At 33.9% G+C, this 22,508-nt stretch overlaps 2 protein-coding genes across 12 annotated transcripts; one reads left to right on the top strand and one right to left on the bottom strand.

The window, feature by feature from the left end:
• Positions 1–3,823: 3,823 nt before the first annotated feature.
• LOC127811944 (CMP-sialic acid transporter 2) lies at positions 3,824–16,298 on the bottom strand. Of its 11 annotated transcripts, none has more exons than XM_052352161.1 (17): positions 16,004–16,298; positions 15,552–15,666; positions 15,039–15,246; positions 13,236–13,352; positions 12,475–12,531; positions 10,987–11,064; positions 9,672–9,716; positions 8,456–8,515; positions 8,165–8,287; positions 7,926–8,003; positions 7,213–7,282; positions 6,121–6,228; positions 5,826–5,959; positions 5,667–5,737; positions 4,551–4,605; positions 4,385–4,447; positions 3,824–4,298 (listed from the first exon to the last, which is right to left on the bottom strand). In XM_052352161.1, exons 3-16 carry the CDS (start codon positions 15,204–15,206, stop codon positions 4,397–4,399), a joined length of 1,215 nt encoding a protein of 404 aa, XP_052208121.1. In that variant the 5' UTR covers positions 15,207–15,246; positions 15,552–15,666; positions 16,004–16,298; the 3' UTR covers positions 3,824–4,298; positions 4,385–4,396. The 11 variants fall into 11 exon arrangements, with proteins under 11 accessions (XP_052208121.1, XP_052208124.1, XP_052208119.1 ...); XM_052352164.1 differs by having other exon boundaries at positions 15,039–15,213; XM_052352159.1 differs by having other exon boundaries at positions 16,008–16,298.
• A 3,504-nt stretch (positions 16,299–19,802) lies between these two features.
• Positions 19,803–21,945, top strand: LOC127812248 (uncharacterized). Its single transcript, XM_052352635.1, has one exon. It carries the CDS (start codon positions 19,976–19,978, stop codon positions 21,863–21,865), a length of 1,890 nt encoding a protein of 629 aa, XP_052208595.1. The 5' UTR covers positions 19,803–19,975; the 3' UTR covers positions 21,866–21,945.
• The last annotated feature ends 563 nt before the right edge of the window (positions 21,946–22,508 follow it).

Here is a 22,508-nt window from a genome sequence, read left to right as displayed (position 1 = left end):
TTTATTTATATAAAAAAAAAAAGAAATATTAACAAATAATATACAATGAATAAGGTGACTTAATCGACGATCATATTTTTTATATAGATTATGCAATTAATACAAGATATTTGGTGTAATTTTTAAAATTTTCAAATTGTATAGTTACAAGTTAATGGGTGATTTGTCGGGCTAGAATATATATATATATAAGATGGGAGCCAAACTTTTCAAACCATTATATATGCTCCTCTTATTACTACTATTCTCTTGTGCGTTAGCAAGGGATGGAAATAAATCAATAAAATCGAAATAAAAAAGGCTTTGTTCGATTAAAAACAAACTTGTTATAATATCTTTTATAAAAAATTGGATTTTGTCTTAATATGAGTATTTGCATGGTATTAGATTCTCCTATTTAGTCTTTGATACTCAAATTAATAAGAAATACTAGCAAATAGTACATATAGGACAAGTGATCCGGGCCTATTTGACTAAACAGTTTGACCGCTTATAAGCTATTCATTTAGATTATAAATTATCAAACTTATTTTATTATGTGTTTGGATTATTTAAAGAATTTAAAAACTAAGTAACTTAAAAACTCTCATTCAAGTTTTTCCCAAAAGCTCCCCACTCCCAACTTTTCCAAAATGCTGCCCCCCGCCCCCAATTTATTTCCAACCATACTCTCATCTTCATCCTCTACATCAATTGATTTCTTGCCACTCACTACAACAAATTTTGGATTAAGATGTATTAAAAATGCCTTAATAGATAGTTTATTGGAACATTTTAATTATTAGGGCATTAATAAAAATGTCACATGTAATTGTGCCCCAAAAACGTATTGAGGCACTTACAAATGCCTTAAAAATAACTATAAATTTAAGTTTATTGTTATACTTAAAAATGTCTCAAAAATCACTATAAATTTATTTTTCGTATCCCCCCCCCCACAAAGTCTTCTCTTAACTCTAACTTACTTCTCCCTCAGCTCGAATCCTGAACCTTTCATTCTTCTTGCACACGCATGATCACCTAATCTACACATCATTTTATTAATATATGTGCATATGTTTATTTTATAGTATATATAAGTTTCATTAGAATTATTCTATTGAGGCACTTAAGATTTGTCTATTAAGGCACTTCATTAGAGTGTCTAATTAGAATTATTTTAATGGGGCATTTCAAAAATTATGCCCTATTAGATTTATCTATTAAGACACTTATATTTGTCTATTAGGGCATTTCATTGTCGTGCTTCATTAGAATTGTTTTATTGGGGCACTTCTTTAAATTGTGCCTTAAAATGGTATTTTATAGGGCAATTAATTGTTGTGCTTCATTAAAGTTATTGTATTGGGGCACTTTTTTAAATTGTGCCTTAAAATGGTATTTTAGATGACACTTTCTAAAAAATGTCCTAAAAAAGATGCCTTAATAAATTATTTTTTTTATAGTGACTAGACCCATCTCTACCCGCAATCGTCACCGTCACCCTAGCCCGTCACTATTGTTGTCACCCCAGCCGTTTGTATCTCACCGTCACCATCGCCCCAGCCCGTTGTCGTCACCATTGTCGTTGCCTGTTTGCCGAAACTTTTTGTAAGTGTATATATATTAATCTAATGGTAATATATTTGAAGGAGAAAAATAAAAAGTATATATATATATATTGTATTAATATATTTTTTTAATAATTATACATAATTTATTAATATGTAATAATAAAATTTTACATTATTCAACTATATGTCTATTTTCGTTTTTTTATCAAGTTTTAATAGCTTATAAGCTCTTTCAAACAAAACATATAACTATTAAGTGATAGTTTAAAAACATATTTATCCATGTGCATTAGTAATTTAAAAATTTTACATAATTTAAAAGCTACAATGCAAAATACTGAGCCAAACAGGCCCTTAGATGTCTATATATACTTATGGGGTCATGTTCTTTTATGTAAGTTATGCGATACATGATACTTTGTGTAATCTCTAAAATTTTCAAACTTACAAGCTGGTGGGTGATTTGTTAATGTGCTGGATTAAGATGACAGTAATTACAGTGGCGGATCTTTCACGTATGAATGCATAAGATCCATGCAGTTAATGCAAACAATATATATATATAAATAAAATCTCGTGTATAAATTTCTGTGCTTTGTTTCTTTCTTTCTTTGCATCTTTCACGTGGAAATTTTTTTACTTTTCCTGCTCTGCTGCTTCAGCACGTTACTGAATATATCTAATGCACATATGAAGAAGACAAAACCCACCCACGTGGGTGGGCTGAGCTGCCCATTACATTAATTTCTTTGCTGTTTTCAATTATTATTATTATTATTATTATGCATAAAATAACACCACTTTACACTACTTTATATAATCGCCGCCCAGCCCAGCCCAGCCGTGCCCTATTAAAATATATGGATATTACAATCTGTATGGAGCTTAGTTAGATACATTCATTTAACAATAATAATAATAATAATATATAGCATTACAAAAGTATATTATATATATCACCAAAATGATGATATTAATCAATGAAACTCATTAATATCATGTTTAGGACACTAACTGTAATCAATTGCCCTCTGATCCCCAAATAAAGCTCATTAATTGTGTCTGCTTTGGTACCCTTAATTTACACTCATTATTATTGGGGGTGGGGGAATATTAGTGATAGGGTAGGGTAGTGCCCCAATATCCTTGCCTAGTTAGGACTTGATTAAGAGACAAAAGTATTATTATAATTATTTTAATAATTAGTTAGATACCTGTCTTATTTTAAAAAAAAAATATGAAAAAAAAAACAATCATTGGAGGGGCACATGCCCAGCTAGCTAGCTAGGGCTGTATAAGAATGTTCTAAAAGTAATTAAAGTTGATGAGACTTGGTCCTGCGTGCGTGCGTATTGATGGTTGAGATCCACATTTATATATATATTAACACCTTATTGATTGATTACATTGCATGAGGGCTTGAGCTGTTTCCTGTCATCAATAAATGATGATATACAAAGAAAATATCATTTTTTTCATAAAATACAAAAATCATATGTTTTTAAAAAAATAAAAAAATACAAAGTAAAGTGTAAATTAAAAAAATATAATTTTTAATATAACCACCATTTTTTTTCTAATAATCTTTTCATTTCTTCATCTTTTATTCAAGAAGAAACAATAATAACAACAAAAACAACAAGAACCTTTTCTTTTAATAGAACTTTGTCTCTAATTTCAATCTTTTGTTTAGTTTGTATCTCATAAAAAGAAAAAAAAAGCCCTCAAAATGCTTTACAAATTATAAAAACATTTATGTACTTTCAACAACTCAAAAAATATTTCGCAAATTATAAAAACAATTTAAAAAACGTTTCGAGCCGTCTTTGTCATTTTCATATAAATTATACCTATACAAATAATATTGTACTATATAGATAATGTTAATCATTATCATTAAGATAATAATAATTAATTTTAGTTAACTAAAATACATTATTTTTAATTTGAAGATACTTTTATTAATTAAATGTATCATGCTTTAATTATTTAAAAAATAAAAATAATTACATCTTGTCAAAAAATAAAATACGTTTATTAAAACTTAACCATTATCGTTAGAGCAATTGTTTATATTATTTATAGTCACTCTTGAACTGCACAAGTAAAGGGTTAATGAGGGGAGTTTTTGGTGGTAGTAATTGATTGAATAGACTGAATATATCACTCAACTAATAATTATTTGACAGTCACAAGTCCAGAGAGTAACACGATTTAAAAAAAAAAAAAAACAACCTTTTAGAGCCTAAAAACAAAAATTGAACTCAAAATTATCAAAATTCTAATCCATGATAGATTTTATAATATTTTAAAAAATTGATACATCTGAAGCAATAAGAGGAAGTGTAAAGTGGTCTATACCTGGACCCTGGTCTATGGGAAAACCCAAAACAGAAGAAAAAGGTCCAAAAGAAAAAACAAAAAGAATTACAAATAGGAGTTGCAGGAGTGTATTGATATGACCAAAGGTATTGAAATGGCTGTGAGAGCGGAGACGGAGCAGCAATGGAGCCATGTTGCTGTCCTTTACATAAAACCTTTTTCCACCACCAGAAACCCGGGTGGCCGGTAACTGAAAGGCCTATATTCCAAGTCCCCCCCCCCCCTTGAGAAGAGGCTTCTACGCGACAAATACAGGAAACCCATCAAACATGGAAGGAATTTATGGAGGATGCAAAAGAAACTCCTTTCCGGTTTTATTCATTTGAGCCAAAAAGAATTATTCTCCAGAACCCTGCAATATATCTGCTATTAACAGGCAAAGTCTCGTGTGATTTAACAAGGTGGAAAATGAATGAAACCAGCAATAATGATAAGTTTCAGAAACATACCCCTGAATCACCTTAAGTGGGAAGAAGTGGCCGCCTTTCATCCGATTCTACACGATGACTAGCCTGAAAAATGATAAAGCTTCAAAGATGAAAACTACGAGTCTCAACAGAAGGAACAAAAGGAATTACTATGGGCTTAGAAGGCAAACTATACAAAGATTTGCACCTCCTCATTTGCTCCGGCAGCCATATTTATGAAAGATGAATCCCTTGACCTAAAACTTGGCACATCAAAAAGAATAGAGTTGTAAAAAATCCAAAAATGTAAATAAATTTAAGTTTCTTGTGAACAACCAGTTAAAAAGTGAAAAACAAAAGGCTGAAGAATAAAAAAACCACCCATGACCCATCAATCTGTACTGTTCTCAAGGAGGAAATGCATCAGAAGCAACCATTACCAAGAGGAACCATTTTTTTTTTTTTTTAAGAAGAGACTATTTTCCTTTTTAAGTGCTACGGTCTTATTTAACAATAGAGGTAACAACCATAGGGGGTGGGGCCCATAGGGGGAAAAGACCAAACCTAATAACTAGAGATAAACAAACAGGGTACCTCAACTGCACAGAGAGAAACTAAAGAAATTGGTATGCTATGTTAACTATGATGGTAGGAAGGAGCAGAAACCTGGGGGAATGAGTGTTTTAGAAGAATTATTGAGAGGAAGCTATGAGGTTAGCGTTTTGGAGATACGTGAGAGTTGATTCAGCATGTTTGGAGTAACCTAAGGTGGAAATGTGTAACATGCCCGATTGAAAATCCTTCTGAACAGCTCTTTTGTAGGTTAAAAAGAACTTCCGCTGTTAATGGTTCTGGATTTATAAGATCTTTTATGGAACAGGGTATGATGGTTGGGCATGTAGAGAAAGGCAGCTGCATTTTCAAGTTTCCACATGGCCTTATTCATCGCAGTTCACAGCATCTGGCAGCTAATATGGTAGGAGTACTTGGGATATTAATCAAGCACTAGTTCAATTTGGAATCAAGCATCAATACAACAAATGGAACAATGGTACCAGTCAATGAGCCAAAAAAGCAGTCTTAGTAAATACAGCGCAGAAGTGGATTTTTGCCAATTCATGCCTCAGGTGAGAAAGTTGCAATTCATCCATCCATTCGTGATCAGACAGTCGCATTTCCATAACATTATTTATTCAAAATAATCTATCAGACCTTTCTGTTTATTTGTAAGCAGGTATATCAGTTCACACAGATGAGAAAATTAGTTCTCCCATGTCCTTAAAAAGGCATATTGACCATACATAGAAAATGAACAAGCATATACCTGTGGTTATCCTTAAAATCCAGCATCCCATTTTGCGGTTCATCCTTCACCTTTGAAAGAGGTGAAAAGAACTGAAGTGGAGAAAATGAAAAACAAGGTGAGTCAGAAAATCACATGGTAGCGATTATGGATCTTTTTCCCCTTTTTTTCTAGGAGTACCTGGTGCATTGAGATGAAAACAACTGAAATTCCTAAGATGAAGTTTATAGTCAGGGTATGCCCGAATAAAGCAGCAGATGCTATTCCAGTGAATATAGTAGCAACAGTTGATGAATACTTCTTCAATATGGTATCTGCTCATATCAAACAAACTTCAACTCAATGAGATTGCAAGAAAGAAAATCAACCGTGAAATAACTCACATATGATGCATACAGCATCAGATGTGTATGGCAACACCTAAAACTAGTTAAAATGAACAAAGTCCTCAAAATACAATGGAAATCTATCTAACCTGCATATTTGAAGAAAAAGGAGGATAGTATTCCTTGGGCTGCATTGTTGAATATAAGAAGCATGGTAGCTTTTGAATGGCCTTGCAAGATGTCAAAGCTACTAGGGCCTGCATATTAAACAAAACAAAATCAGGAACAACTCAACATCAGATCCACACATCCCATGAACCAAGCATAGCTCCTTATCCAAAGGTTCCCTTGAGTAATTATGGGGTTACGTGTTCCAATCCAACACAAAGGCAATAGCTGCTAACAACAATGAGAGCCTTCAAGACAAGCTACTAAAATAAAATTTGTAAATACATCCATTTCAATTCACTGATAAAATTTCTAAAGACAACTGATGTTCCAGTCAAGATTCTCTTAAATATGGAAGATTTCTGCACAAGCTATAAACAAAAAGCACTAAATATTTACTTTTCTTCTAAGTAACATTTTGAAAGATTAAACAAATAAGAGAAAAGGAAGAGAGAGACACAGAGAGAGACCAAATATTTCTGAAGGTTCTGGATTCCCATTGAAGGTCCTCCTAAATATGATGGTTTTGTTCAAATTATGAACAGAAAGACAGAAAATTCAACTTCCTTATAAATTCAAATATGTCTCATCCACGCCACATTCATCTAGTCTACCGCTGGGAAAATAAATAAAATGGTCCGTAAATAAGATCACCTAACTTCTTAACATCTCAAAAAAGAGAGTTCTTGAAGTACAATCACTTTAATGCTGTAACATTGAGAAGTGGAAGAAAGAAGGAAACTCAAGAAGGCATTTTCATTATGCATTTCTAGCTGGGTAGCTGCTGGAAAGCTTAAGGGATTGGAGCTAGGGCAAGACAGCAAGTCAAGGACCAATAACAAAGTAATTTTAATGCATCAGGTTCCAATATAGTTGGTTTTTATACAACTGTTGAACATAACACAAAAGATAAGCTGCCTAAAGCATTCACTCATTGGAGGAGGTGAACTTATGAAAGAATATCATGCCTCAGATCCCACAAAATTTGAATTACAAAGCTCAATATGTTAAACAGTTAATATCAGAATGACATGCATTAATTGACTAGATTGTGGATGAAGTAGCCTCCATACCTTTGACAAGGGCAGTTACGAGAATTCCAAGGAAGTTGAAAATAGCACCATATCCATACAAAAACAGGTTCTGTAAACCAGACAAATATGTCAAATAGGAAGTTCACAAAATCTGGCTGTAACTAACTTTTTTTCACAATGCAGAAAACTTGTATTGGTAGCAAATAGAAATATGATAGAGGAGTCTCAAGTACCAAATTTGGTGACGAATTATATACAAGGTAAGCTGGGTCACAGAATTGCATTATGCACCATTTTTTGGATGTTGACTCTACTAGACATAATTCTGGTTTCCCTTGATGTCAATAAAACTAACTTTTTGAAGAAAATTCCAATAGATGATACCACTGACAACCAAGGTCAAAACAAGGATTCAACATTTGTGCTCACAACCTCATCTTTTCTATAATGATAGCAATAATTAAAAGGTACATGCCAAGATTTTGCATGCAAAACCAGGAACAACCTCATATCCAATTCTCAAAGTATTCATAGAATGCAGCTAGATCTGCATATGAGATGACATTTCTCATAAAACAAATGAAACCAATACAAAAACATCTTGCTGAGTTACATGAACTAGAGTAAGATAAGATAAAATCTCAGACCTAAAAGAAATACCAATCTCTGTTAAAAGTACCACAATGATACATACTGGAAATCACAATATTTCATTGACTGCATACAAACAGATCATAGACAATTTTAATCACCTGAAGATAAATACTTGTCTCATATTGGCTCTTCAAAGCGTATTCATTGTAGACCGAGGCCAAAGATGGAACTGTGACCTGCACATTCAATTCCTAAAGTAAGCCTTAACCCATATTACTAGAAAAAAACAAAATGCATAAATCACTACTCAGGTCAAACAGACAAATAGCCAGTAGTTTCAAAGAAATGTCAAGAGACCATCAAGATTAATTTATAGAGAAGTCCTAAAGTCACTTACAAAGATCAGTGTATACAAATATGCACCAGATGCAACAGGAAGACCCAGAGCAGTAGTACCCTCAGGTAGGGACCGCAATTGGTTTATGCTAATCCCAATTAGCAATAGAGCAAGAGCCTCCCACTGCCACAAAAAAAAAAAAAGGTGAAATAGCCAATACACTGAACCAATTAAAAAATCCAGTGCTGTCTTAATATGTGATTCCCTAGATAATTCATGGAACTAGTTTCTCCATGGCACATAAATAACCAAATTGCTCAAAAATAAGACCAATTAGGATAGGAAATTAACCTGAATTATGGAGAACCGACGCTTCATTATTATCTTCAATAAAATAGCAATTACCAGGACCTGCAGTTAACAAGAACAATATAACAATAGTTTCACCAGAAACGTACCCTACACACAAGAAAATGTCTACCACAATCCTGTATGCAAGCATATACCACTGGAACATTCCTGTTGTTTTTCTTTTTTCTTTTTTTTTACCTTTCCTGGATCAAATAGAACTTATAAAATCATCATAAATATTCTGAGCATCTTTAAACTTTGGTTTATTTACAGTTACCATGCCAAATACGCAGCATTCCCAATACTTCAACACTAATTCTAGTGGCTTGCCAGTTAGCATAAAATATATGGAAAATACTATTAGTACACCTTTGTGTACACCTTGGACTACATAAAAGTGTACCAATGACAAAAAAGTCCCTCATGAGCCGCATAGAGGCGCATGAGGCACATGTGAGGCGAGGGATATTTTGGTCATAATACTTCCTTATGTAGCCCAAGATGTACAAAAGTGGTGTACATTTAGCATGATTCAAAATATATTATGGGACTGTAAAACCAATCTTACCATAAATCCAACCAGACCATTTCAACATCAAAATGCTGACTGATAAGACTGCCATTGTTGAATTATCCTCTAAATTGGGCCATATACAAGAAGGAAGTTCCAAGCACCTTTTCTGGAAAAGGAGAAAAAGAGCCAAAGGAACTTCCAAGTCTCAGGCCCTTTTAGTCAAGGGGAGGCTTTTTAAGTCTAAGAGATTCAAGAAACAGTTCAGAGTCATGACCACAGTCGATCAAGATAAGTACTAGTAAGTAGTATCTGGTATAAGAGCATAAGAGCCACAGCACAGGAACATGTTATTCACTTATCTGAGTTGTGAGCCTCTATAATGTGATATAGAGTAACTCCCTTTTCAAAGAATAGGATAATCTAACTGAACAGGAAGTAAAACATAAAAAGGCAAAATCAATATTTCCTCAAAGACCAGAAGCTAAGACTGACGGAGTTATACACCAAATCTGTATATACCAACAAAGACTGTACTAATCAAAATGAACAGTTTGTTGTGGGTAATTTTTCATAGAAATCAATGTACAAATAATGAAGCAAGTGTCGAAAATGGAATAGAAGCATCTGGAAACAGGAGTGGAATCAGACATTTGAAATCCAATCACAAATGCACTACAACAATTTAAGTTAACATCAATATACCTTCAGATTGCTCAGCATCTTCACAGTTGCAGGATTGAAATATAGCTGCAAAGGAAGTTCTTCTGATTAAAAAATTACTCCTGACATGTATTTGACATGAAAACAAGTAGTACAGGAGTCGAAAGAACCAACTTTCAACAAAAAAAGAGGGGGTTTACCTTGCAAAAAGAAAAAGAGGAGGTTTGATGAAACATACAATATCATCCTAGATTTTACTAGTCACCCATATAGTAACTCGGGAACTAAGCAGCTCTCCAATGTGCAGATCATTAAAATGGAGAGCAGTAGTTTGTGATTAGATTACAAGTTGATTAAGCATAAAAAGAAAATTACATAAAAGGATAGAAATAAGTTTCAGATACAAATTAAACAAAATGGAAAAAGTACTCATTTTCAAAAGAAAATGATGCATCAGATTTTGTTGCAAGTATCCTAGATGACAAAGAACAAGCAATGCATTTGAGAGCTGTAGGTTGTAAATTTACATTCACTTTGAGAATAAAGTGACAAAATGTTGCAGGTAGTCAAAGCTAGCAGATATTGTAGCAAGAAGTGTATTTTCTAAAACACTATACAATTTTAATCACAACATCCCTGAATTTTCACACTTGAAGCAATACAAGGCAATGAATGAAACTTCCATGAAAAGCATAGATACAGATTCCTGATAAAAGCTGGAAAAAGGTCATCAAGTCACAAGAAGTCCGGCCCTCTCAAATTAGGATTTTGTTGAGAATTCTGCGTCCAGGACATATTTTAATTACCTTCCAAAACCAATTTAATAGTACCTCAATACCTTATGCCCCAAACAAAAGAAGCCAGTCAGAGGAAACTCTCTACCTAACCAAGGACCATAATGGAAGTGCCCGGAAGAAGATAGCCAATACGAAGTAATTAGGATAAATACTTTAATGGCTTGGGTTTAACCATAACAAACTCAAGCCTTTCATCCTATGTCAACCTTCGTTATTCAGAAACAACTTTAGATTGCATAACCTAGATGTTCTATAATCCCTTTAAAGTTCATTACATTGCCATCTAACACACATTTCAGGTGCCAAGTAGCAAATAAAACTTAGGCATGCAATTGTAGTACCAAACATCTAATCTAGTCATGGACTCATGGGCAAAGCCCCTATATCCAATTTTCAAAGATGCCAATGGGTACTTTTGCAGCAGACAAGCATTATGCATTGGCATGGAAAAATAGTACAAGAAAAATCATGACTTCATTCTTATGTCAAAAAAGGATGCCCATAAAATGCTGTCAACAAGTATATACATATGCCAAAAGCACCTGCATAAAGAATGCTACCTGCATGATGAACTTTAGATAGTTATTGATGGCATAGAGAAATGCTGGAATTGCAAGTAGCACATTGTTGCGAGCTGCCTGCAGGAAGTATAAAATGATGTGCTATCAGGATAGAGATCATTAATACAATTACAAGGAACAACTTAGCGTCAGTCCAACCAGTATGGATTCCTGGCAGCAGTAGAATACATTATTGACCTTGGGATTATTTGCAAAAAGGCAGAATCAATGACTCAAAAAAGCTCAAAAAAGGGGGGAGATTAAATTGTAAAACAGGAAAGGAAAACATAAAAGTTGAAGACAATCCTTGAGTATAAGCAAGGATTACAGACCATTAATGCAACACGCAACTTAGTTCTGGTCCAACCACTGCAGGTTGATGGGGGCAATCCGTTACGTAAAAGATGTTTATATTAGGGAGACCAAACAAATCAAAAAACATAAAATTGAGGGGGAAATGAAAATGTAACAGAAATAAAGGAAAATCCCAAGCTTAAAGATGATCCTTGACTGTAGTGCAAACCCCAATGTTCAGTAATAACAATATCATCAAATGCAGAAATTTAACTCTAAAACAAACATGCACCTACCTTTACAATATAAGAGGCTATGACCACAAGATCTATACTGGAAAGGAATATCTTTTCTTGAAGCTAACAGACAAGGAACTACTGAAGAACACACGCTTCAAATTAAAATGCTTCATAAGTCCCACTAAAGCATGTTAAATGCCTAAATCACCCATGGATTTAGCGTATTGCCAGGAAGAAGATAAGGAAAAAGACCAATTTTGGTATTATCTACCCAGCCAACTTTACACGCATTATAAACAGCAAGTTACCAACGGATATAACAAGACCCTTCTCCACAAAGCACCATTGCCTTTTTCATAATCATGCTTATGTCCAGTCTTAGTCGTATTTATATATAATGGAGTGGCAGAGTGCTACCATACGGATTTAATGATTTTTTGTTAGATTCTAGAAGTTAAGGTTAATCTAATATTTTTTAAATTATTGAAAACAATTACAGTGGCCAGCCATTGATCATATTATGAATCAATTAATGTTAATGGATCTTACCAGAGTCCTATCCTATTAGGTATGGAATACTTTATTTGGTCAAACTTTCTTAATCTCTTGATTATTTGATCTGGTCATATTAGAATTAAAAGAAGACCAAACAAATATGTGCCTGATCTTTCAAATTATAGAATTGAGATTCTGAGCAATTATGTGAAGCTTGTACAACTTTGTCCCATGCATGATGCTTCTCACAGCATTAACTTAAAGGATCATTTCTAAGGAGTTCTACATGGGATTCCTAGAGTTCTCGTCCTCATTGCAAAACATTATATCTGGATTCCCGTTTAATCCTAGAATTCTTTTGCCCAATTCAACCATAAAATGTTGATGTACCTTTAGGCCATTTAACTCCAAGCCTGTGACCAAAATATAAAAATACAAAAGTGACAAATAAGTATGTTACCTGAACAAAAGTGGAAATGGAGAGGAGCGGCTTCTCTCCAACTTTCTGGGACCTGGCCTGCAAATTCCATCAAGCATTTTTGTAATTTGCAAAATTGATATGCTTCACAAGCATATTAACTTTTAGAAACAACCAAGATTTAGGATGTCACAGAAGGCATATATAGGACTTGGTAGTTGGTACAGAACTATATAATACCTATATACATAGATTGAGTACTAATAAGATCTATAAGCATCAACAACAATTTGTTCTTTCTTATTTCTTTGAATGATAATACCATCTAAAATATATCCTACACAGTATATTAGCTTATCAAAAAAATTCCTGTACGAACACCTTCACAGCCTTCTCTACTGTTTTTGAGTATCTATAGTTCTTACTCCATTACTTGTGATTTAGATACTAAATGCATATCCAGAATAGCCTAACTGCTTGGTCCTCATACTAAAAATATCACCATCCACATTTATAAACTAAATTCAGTACACCAAACATCAGTGGACTCAATTTTATCCTGCTATAACAAAATCTAAAAATATTCATCACATGGTAGGACAATGTGATATTATGGAAACTTTTCTTTTCAACTTATAAAATTATAGAAAAAAAATTTAACAGTCAACTAATTCACAAACTCTATCAAAAGCTCTTTTGCTTCAATCAACATAGGTCAGTACCATGTGCTCCATGAAGATAAGTGAATACACACACACAAAAAAGGATGGATATTCAAGTTGGACGCTTGGGGAGAATCTTACCTGTAACAAGAGCATTACAACAGCAAAGAGAACCTTTGCAATCTCTGTCAAAAAGTTAACACTGATAGGACTAAACTTGAAACTCCCATCCACCTTGGACATAAAAACTAAAATAGGCTGCATATAGGGAAAAGAGAAAATCTGTGTTATGGAACAGTCCTTACATTAATGCAGTGCTCAAAACAACTCATCCAATTTCTTTTACATGAAAAATATATTAAACACCCTCACAGGAAAGTTAATTCACCTATTTGGGGCCAAAAAAAGAAAAAAACAGTAACATATTCAGAGCAACCTTTTCCTTCTTTGTGGGGGGGGGGTATCATCCTTAACAGGATAGAAAAAAATGGTCACCTTGGAGTGCTATTTTTCTGGTCTTACTTTTGTGTGTGCAATGGAAAAAGTTATCTAAATACTTAGTACTTGCACAACAAAAACAACTGTTCATGCAGCGAGGAATCTGAAAACAAACTGTCATTATCATGGCTATCAAACTAAGCCTACACATCAACCTACTTGAGGGGCTAAGTCAATGAAGCAGCAAACCAAACAATCAAATTTTGAAGTCAAGTCAAACTCCATGAAAGTCATATTTACAACTAAAAAGTGATCACTAATCCCTCCCTAAACCCTAAACGCACACACAGATTCAGTTACACTCAATATAAGGCACACAAAATTTGTTTTAACCAGCGTCTTACAGAAAGAAAAGCTATATGTAGGCCACCAGTAATTCAAAAGATTCCTAAAACACTCATATTTCCTTACTGGCAAGTAAAATTTAGTTAAGTCTGTCATAGTACTAATTATGGGACAAAAATAAATCATTATTAAGCACGAAATTACTTTTAGAGATTCTTTTTCCATTCAAATTTTACAGCATAGCATCATTCCCTGCAGACAAATACCCTTCCTTACTTTGATTGACATCGTTAAGAATTTATTGGTAGAACTGTTGGATGGCAAAGATGATAAGGGGAAATTTGAAATTTGTGGAAATACAACTGCTCTAGGCATGCCTAATAAGTAGATTGGATAAATTTAGTGAAGAGTAGTTAATATTAAATTTTCAGAAGAATAAAGGCCTAACTCAAGGGAGTTTAATTTGCATGATAGCATTGATCAATAAACCTCTTGAGATGATAAAAAAATAACAATTGAATAATTAAGAACAAAACCTTGAGCATCTTTGCAAAAACATCTACAGCGTTAACCAACTAAAAAGAAACGTAAGATTAACTCACTGTTAAAGCACAGATTGCTTCTAAGTTCTAACACCCTTCTGGTGAACAATAGACCCATATGCTTCAGGAAAAGGGTAATCCCACCAAATGGATCTGAATAAGTTGAAACTTCATTTTTATCCTTTTCCATATGGGTAAGCTAGTTCACCAATTAGCTGTCAGCACATGGTTTACGTTCCAAAATAAATGTCGCTGATATGGTGAAGCAGTCTATTATTATTGGTTAAGGACTAAATACATTAGAGTTTAGAATTTACTAGTTACGAAGGTAACAGAAATTTTGGTGTTTACAAAACGACCAAACTGGTCTCTTAAAAGTTGCCATATTATATAGAGCTTGTCCAGTTATCAGAGGACCAAACAGACAGGAGAATTGACGGCATGAAGAGTTCTCTCTCCCAATATATTCAAGGACCCAATGGAACACATTTTCATTATGTTATCAAGCAATTTGAGTTCACATAGAGAACAAAAACCTAACTCTATGCAGCAACCAGGCCATAATTCAAATTGTCCTGTTTCTGAGGAAATACTATCAAGCAATTAGAGATTTAATCACCTGTAAACCAACTAAGATACAATCGCCAACCACCAAAAAGACATTGAGAGCCCGTTGCTTTGACGATATCTTGCTCCTGTATCTGTCATAAGCCCTTGACACAGCTTTGGTATTTGGAGACACCAACTTGGAATGACAGACGCTGCACTCTATCATCCCGTTGTTCATTAATTAACTGAAAAGACCCTCACTTCATTCAGAATTGAATCTACAAAACATGAACCAGTGCAATAAGATGCGAGAACAGCTAAAACATAACATGAGCGGCAGTCAAAAACAATAATAGACACTCGCAGTCCATTTTTTATAATAAATGTACAGTAATTGAAAATGATAACAACCTACTGCTCAACAACTGGAAATACTTTCGAATAGAATATATACACACAAAACAGCAACCGCCGAACTAGCTCAAGTTAAATAAACAAGGAGCAATCCAGACAAGATCTTGCCATCAGAAGCAGCCAGAGCAAAAGTAACTAGTGCAATAAGCTAAGAGGAACAGCTTAGTACCAAAATAACACGTGATCGTTACCATCCAGCATAACAGTTTATAGAGAACTGGCTAGCAATGCAAATCAAAATCCGGGGAAAAGCGGTTGGGATTTCAACTCTGTCGACTGCCAACCTAGAGCATATAAATGAACACAAATATTGATACGCGTACGAATGCATACATACACCGATTGCAGAAATTATATGAGATTTAGCCAAAGGAAGGAAACCAAACTTCAATTTGATATTGAAATAACCAACACCAATCTCCATCTGTAAGGTCAAATTTCCTACATGCATTAACTTTTTCTATACCATGTCAGATCGTTGATAGAATCTCGCGCAATAGATCTTTCCGTAAAGAACACATGGCATGTAAACCAGATCTCGCATTTCAGAATCAAAATTCAGCTAAAGTACCAGAACCTCTAATCCACGGAAGTTATGCATAAGCAATCAAATAGACTCACCGACCTCCAATTAACTACGCGATCTCTAAACCGAGCGTCCTAGCAAAGCAAAGGAAAGATAATAAAACTCGTCGGGGTTGATTTTTCGGCCAGATCTGGAGGCTACGGGCACCGGGATACTAGTGCAAGGAGCAGAATTGAAGGTCGTCCGGCCGGGAGGAGATTGGAAGCATAGCGCGAATTGGATACAAGAGGGGTATTTAAGACGCAGAGATGCGAAGAATATGCAGAGATCGAGAGAGAGAGAGAGTTTTCTTGCTTTAAATTCACAACTCGGCCTCCTGTTCTTTTCAAATTTTTTCTTTCCAATAAAAAGATTGCGACATGCTGGCTAAATTTAAATTTACCGACATTTGGCCCTCCGACTCTTGGCGGGCCCATAATATTCTAACTTACCAGGGGTACAAAAATACTTAAAAAACGCGTTATATGGTTTATGATTTATGGTTTATAATAAATAAATAATATAAAATTATTATGTTATCTCCGGACAATATAACAATTGTCCGACATAGACAATTTTAAAGACACGGCATAAGCCCCATGAGAGGTGATAGGGTCTACACACCACACCCCCTTGTTAATCCGCGTTGAGCAACACAACATGTCATCTCTCTATAAAAGTATTGAATAATGTGGTCAAGTTTGTCTAATTATTCTTCGTCACCAAATTTATATTTTTATCATTATATTTTTATATTTTTTTATGTGATTATTTAAATTTTTATTATTTTAATTATATCTTGAACTTAATTTTTGAATCAATTTAATTTTTGTATTCTTCTACATAAAAAAGAGATAAAACAATATGACAAATTACAGACTCTGTTTATATTAAAATATAATAGTTAAATTAATTCAAAAATATATATTTATGGATATAATTGAAAATTAAGAAATTTAAATTGTCACATATGGATTAAATTGACTTTAAAATATAAATCTGTGATGTAATTGAAATAATAAAAAAAAATATAAAAATGTGACCTATTTTTCATTGTAATACTATATATATATATGTTATCATTATATGATAATTTAGAATGGGTGAATTTAGATGTCTTAAATGTTTTATCATGCCTTGTCTAGCCCTGCGCCATTATTAGTTAGATTTATTTGGTTGCTAGTCGCAATAAGCCTAACCCTCGTGGCATCGGAATATAGCTCAATTTAGCCTTGCCCTCTGTATAAGTAAAAATATTTGTGACACAGCATCATAATATAAATCATTTAGGTGAAATTCATATTTTTACTTTTTATGCTTTCATATTTGTTTGTGTAATTATTTAATTTTTTTTATTATTTTAATTACACCTCATAACTTGATCTTTAAATCAATTAAACCTCTATACTTTAATTTTTTTTTCGTGTGATAATTTTTTGTTATTTCGATTATATCCATGTATCTGTATTTTTAAATTAATTTAATTTATATATTTTTATATAAAAAAATATCAAATGAGATGACAAAATATACGTTACACTATGTTTTTGCCAAAGTATAAGGATTATATTGACTACAAAATATAAATCTATGGGTATAATAAAAATAATCAAAAAATATAAATTTAATAAACAAATATTAAAGTGTATGAAATAAATTGACTTAAAAATATAAATTTATAGATTTAATTAAAATAAAAATACATAAACAAAAATATAGGTTGGGCACTCAATTATACATTACTACAAATTAAAATTGGGAAAGCATGTTGTTGTGTTAGTTTTTTTTTTAATTCTTAAATTTGAGAAACATTGCAAACTATTACGTGATTATTAGCCAATCATGCTTCGACTGTGAGATAGATATCTCATCGACGGTGCAGGCAAGAGAAACTCGTGGTGTGTTGGCGTCAGATTGGCGATAACTTTCTTAGGTCATCGTCGAAAGTTAAACTCTAAAGCAAGCGAAACATATTATAATAATTTGATCACCCCATGGTTTATCTTTAATAAACAAACCACTTTTTGCATAAATTACATTTGCACCCCCCCAAAAAAAAATTATTACCTAAATTATGCACGGCACCCTGCTTTTGCTGATTTTTCAATTATCGAATATTTGTGAGTTTAATCTGTAACGTGAGAATTGGGATTTGAAGCTCTAGACTCTTACAGATACAAAGTTAGCGTATTTCATAATAGATTTCGATAATCAAATTAATACTCAATGTTTAGGAATGAATAGTAAAGTAGAGCAATAGAAAAATCATTGGCTATTTCATCATGTTTATCTCCTCAGAGGATTGATGTTTATATAGTCCAACCTGTTATGGATCAAGTCGTGTGGCTTTTGGTGATTTTTAGTACATTATTATTAAATTATCTAATAAATTATTTATTTAATAATTAAGAAAATCGTAGCATATGCCACTTTGTAATATAAGTCACGTATCATCTCATGATAGATATTCTACAAAAAGTGAGATAAGTATATAATTTTAAACCTTAAACCCCTCATTATAATATTAAAAAAATATAAAATTTGAGTAAAGAGTTTGGAGTTGGTGAATTATTAGTATTTTCAAATACATGTAGACTATAAATGAAATATTACAATTTGATGTTAAGTAAATAAATAAAATTTGGAAAGACAAATCTATACTTTATCATGTTAAATTATTAGATAAATTTCTTCCAAATCCCTTATAATTTATACACAATTTATTATGTTTTATTTTTAATATTTTAATTTATTGTAATTTGTTTTTCAAATACATCTTACAAGATAAACATATTTTTTCCATCTAGCCAACGGGACGATTATTTGTGCAAAAATAAGCCATAGGTGGCTTAATTCCAAAATAAAATTTAAAAAATGTATATAAAAATAATAAAATATATTAGATAAATTATGTTTAAATTGACTCAATTAGACCCAATTTTATTAAATATATAAAATTAATTTAGATAAAATATGTTTATATTGATTTGATATATTAATTATCATATAATAATAATATTTGTAGAACTAACATATACACATAAATTAAAAGAAAACGTAACTCGTAAAAAAAAAAAAATTATGTACAACAAATTATAAGTTATGTATATTTTTTGTTTATATATATATAAGTTTTATAAATATTATTATTATACGACATATAAGATATGAAGTTAGAATGAAAATATTTTTTTTAAATTAATTTTATATATTGAGCAAAATTTTATCTAATTGAGTTAATTTAAATTTAATTGTTAAAATTAAAATAATTAAATAAAATTATAAATTCACAAAAAATAGATTATTATCATAAGTAACCCAACCCAAACTGAAACGGACCTCAACTGATAGCTGGACTTTATTCACATAAATCCGGGTACTACCCGGGTAGGTTCCAACTATGGGTAATGGATCCTGAGCTGTTTTTCTTTTTTTATAATGTCTTGGATCAATTGACATATTCAAAGTCTTAATACATTGCATCCATATAAAAGAACTTGCAATTTTTTTTCTTTCGTGAGTTACCTAAATCATTGTAATGTAGTCAATTTTAAGTCCGAATTCATTTAACGAATCCGAACAGTCGCACGGTTTTTTTTAACCAAAATTCATGCTACAGTCCGGTTCGATGAATGCCGGTTGGGTCATGGATTCAGCCCGGCCCGGCCCGACCTGACCCGTGTTAAACACGGCAAAGAGACCCCAGCCCAAATCAAAATTGCTTTTCCACAAATCCCATCTCTATCAAGCGAAGGGAACTATCTGGTGCCGCGGAGGGAGGGAGCGAGAGAGACACAGAGGGGGAGGGAGAGAGAGAGAGGGGTAAACGAACCAATCCATCCAAAGCGAGATCGAAAGTTGGATTCTCACTCACTCGAATCAGGTACTTGAATCTATCTCTGTTATCAATGGCCTGTTGATGTTTATTTGAGCCGTCGTTTGGGAGATTTTGTAGGAAAAGATCTGGCTATTTTCTTGACTAGGTTTGAGGCTTTTGATGCGGCTATTAAATATTGATAAGTTATTTGATGGCAACGATAGTTTTGAGTTACGTGCAAAATTTGTGGCCTTTCTCGTGGATGAAGTTCGATGACTTGAAAGTTTCGGATGGATTAGTTCGCAAATTGTCGGTGCCCAAATCCACGAAACAATTTGTTTTTGCGCTGCGAGAACCAGAATCTCAGGCTGTGATATATATGCTATGTGTTCAGAATTTATCTGAGAGATCGGTTTTGGACACTGAGTACCTTGTTAGGGAAGTTCGACCTGATGCTGTAGTGGTTCAAGTGGGTCCTGGCGTATTGGATGAGATTCACCGGAGAGAAACTGAAGTCAGGACCGACATTGATGAATCAGTTCCAACTTCGTCTTTTGAGGTTTTGAAGAGGTGCTTTGTTCATAAAGTGAACAAAGACAGGTATGAAAATGTGGCTGGGAGCTTGGTTTTCAAGGAGATTTTTGGAATTGGCTTACATGAACATTTCTTTGCTGCCAAAAGGGTGGCTGAGCAAGTTGGCTCGTCCTTCTTGATGGTTGAATCTCCGTTCGTGACATGTTGCTCCGACAAAAGTTCCATGGGTGAAGTTGAATCAACAAACAACTTCCAAGCGTTAGCTTTACAATCTAACAGTTTGGTTCCACAAAACTTGAATTTGGTCATTCCCTTAAACTCTAGGAGATTTCGTCTTGCAAACGACATTCATCCTCAGATGATGAAGTCATTATCTTCGTATTTAACTGAGTCAAGTTCTGTTCTGGAGGGTGGTTCTGGAGAGTTTCAGCCATCGGCAGATTATGAGGCCCCACCATTTGCCCAGTCCATTTATCCCTTGCTTGCAGATTTGCACAACATTTTTATTGGCATACCATCTATTGGAAGGGCTTTAGCTAATGCTCAAAAGATGCTAAAGGACGTGAACAAAGGAGAAACAGTTGATGTCAAACTCCTGTCTGAAGTTTACATCTTTCGAATTGCAGTTGAAGGATTGAGAATTGCTTTAAGCAATGCAGGTCGGCTTCCTATTCAGAAAATGAGGGACCAGGACTCAGCTATAACTGAGTTTTCAGAGCTTGATGTTGAGGAAAAGTCATATTCTCTCCTAGCACAGGCCCTCAGAAGCCAGACTAAGAAGTTTAAATCCATTGTGGCAATAGTTGATGCTAGTAGCTTGGCTGGTATCAGGCAACATTGGAATAGTCTTGTACCCGTGGAAGTCAAGGATATGATTGAACAGCTGATCACAAATTGTGAGAATGATGATGAAAGCTCAAATCACAATGGAAAAAAGGGACTATTAACTGGTAAACCAGTGGTGGCAGTGGGTGCTGGAGCCACTGCCGTTATAGGAGCTTCATCCCTGTCAAAAGTTGCACCTGCATCAACCTTCATGAAGGTTCTTACTTTCAAAGTTCCTGCTTCGCTTAAACTATTTATGACCCAGACCCAAAAAACAGTTGCTATAGCACTTAGTAAGACTGTTGGTCCATCAAAAGTGGTAGTCCCAGGATTTGCAAGCACTGGAGCCAAAACAACGTCTGCCTTGAAGGCAACTGCTTCTACTGAAAAAATCCGGGCTGTGGCTCATAGCATGATAGCATCTGCAGAGAGAACGAGCCTTTCGGCCATGAGAACAGCATTTTATGAAATAATGAGGAAACGACAGGTCCGGCCAATTGGTTTTCTACCATGGGCTACATTTGGGTGCAGTATTGCTACTTGCACGGGGTTGCTTGTGTATGGTGATGGAATGGAATGTGTTGCCGAATCTTTTCCTGCCGCTCCTTCAATTGCCAGGCTGGGTCGTGGAATCCAAAGTTTGCACCTGGCCTCCCAAGCAGCGGGACAAGCAGAAGGCTCCAGGATACAGAAATCTATTGAATCCCTAATGTACAAATTTAAGAAAGTAAAGGCTCAGTAAAGTAAGAGAGTTTCTATTGGCTGTAGCAAGTGATGCTTTCCAGAAATCGATTGACGCTTAAATATTACTTTTCTAATGTACATAGTGGCTTAAACACAGGCCTTTTGGTTTTAGTAAAAATGATCCGTGAGAAATTTTTGGATGAAAATTTGCTAAATGTTGGTTATCAGTTTGGCCTGTAGTGGAATTTGTGCTAGATAATTGACTTGTAAAATTTTGAAGTTCAATTCTACGGCGATAGATTCTATTGATGTAGCCAGCCACCCTCCATTCTGTGATTTTTTTCCCTTGCAAAGTTATAACAAAAAAGTGGGTATTTGACATGTAGCCTGATTTTCTTGGATCTTTCACTTAAATCTTTTATATTCATTTTTATTTCCCCTTTTCTTGTATAGGATGCGAACGTGTATCGGGGACCCAGTGAAAACTGCATAAATACCCAGTCACGCTATGGATATTCCAAACCATAGTTGTTGAAGGCGCACCTAGTCACGAGGTGCAGCGCCATGCTTGAGGTGCTGCCTACCTAGGCGCATGAGGCACATGCCTGTATATACAAAACCCTATTATTTGTCCATTTGTCATCTTAGATCTTATGTCTTGTCGATTTGATTACATATTCTTCAATATCAGTAAGAGGCAA

Source organism: Diospyros lotus, chromosome 10 (genome assembly GCF_014633365.1).
Source record: "Diospyros lotus cultivar Yz01 chromosome 10, ASM1463336v1, whole genome shotgun sequence".
NCBI classification, from domain to species: Eukaryota; Viridiplantae; Streptophyta; class Magnoliopsida; order Ericales; family Ebenaceae; genus Diospyros; species Diospyros lotus.
Note: the sequence above shows the minus strand (reverse complement) of the source record. Positions and strands in the feature narration are given on the sequence as shown.

What these genes read in the sequence shown, in the direction of transcription:
- LOC127811944 (XM_052352161.1), bottom strand. Translation starts at nt 15,206, where the DNA reads ATGAACAACGGGATGATAGAGTGCAGCGTCTGTCATTCCAAGTTGGTG. An exon ending in TTGTAATGCTCTTGTTACAG is followed by an intron (nt 12,532 to 13,235) that starts GTAAGATTCTCC and finishes TGGAATTTGCAG; the next exon opens with GCCAGGTCCCAGAAAGTTGG. An exon ending in GATTTTAAGGATAACCACAG is followed by an intron (nt 4,606 to 5,666) that starts GTATATGCTTGT and finishes TGATGTGCCAAG; the next exon opens with TTTTAGGTCAAGGGATTCAT.
- LOC127812248 (XM_052352635.1), top strand. Translation starts at nt 19,976, where the DNA reads ATGGCAACGATAGTTTTGAGTTACGTGCAAAATTTGTGGCCTTTCTCG.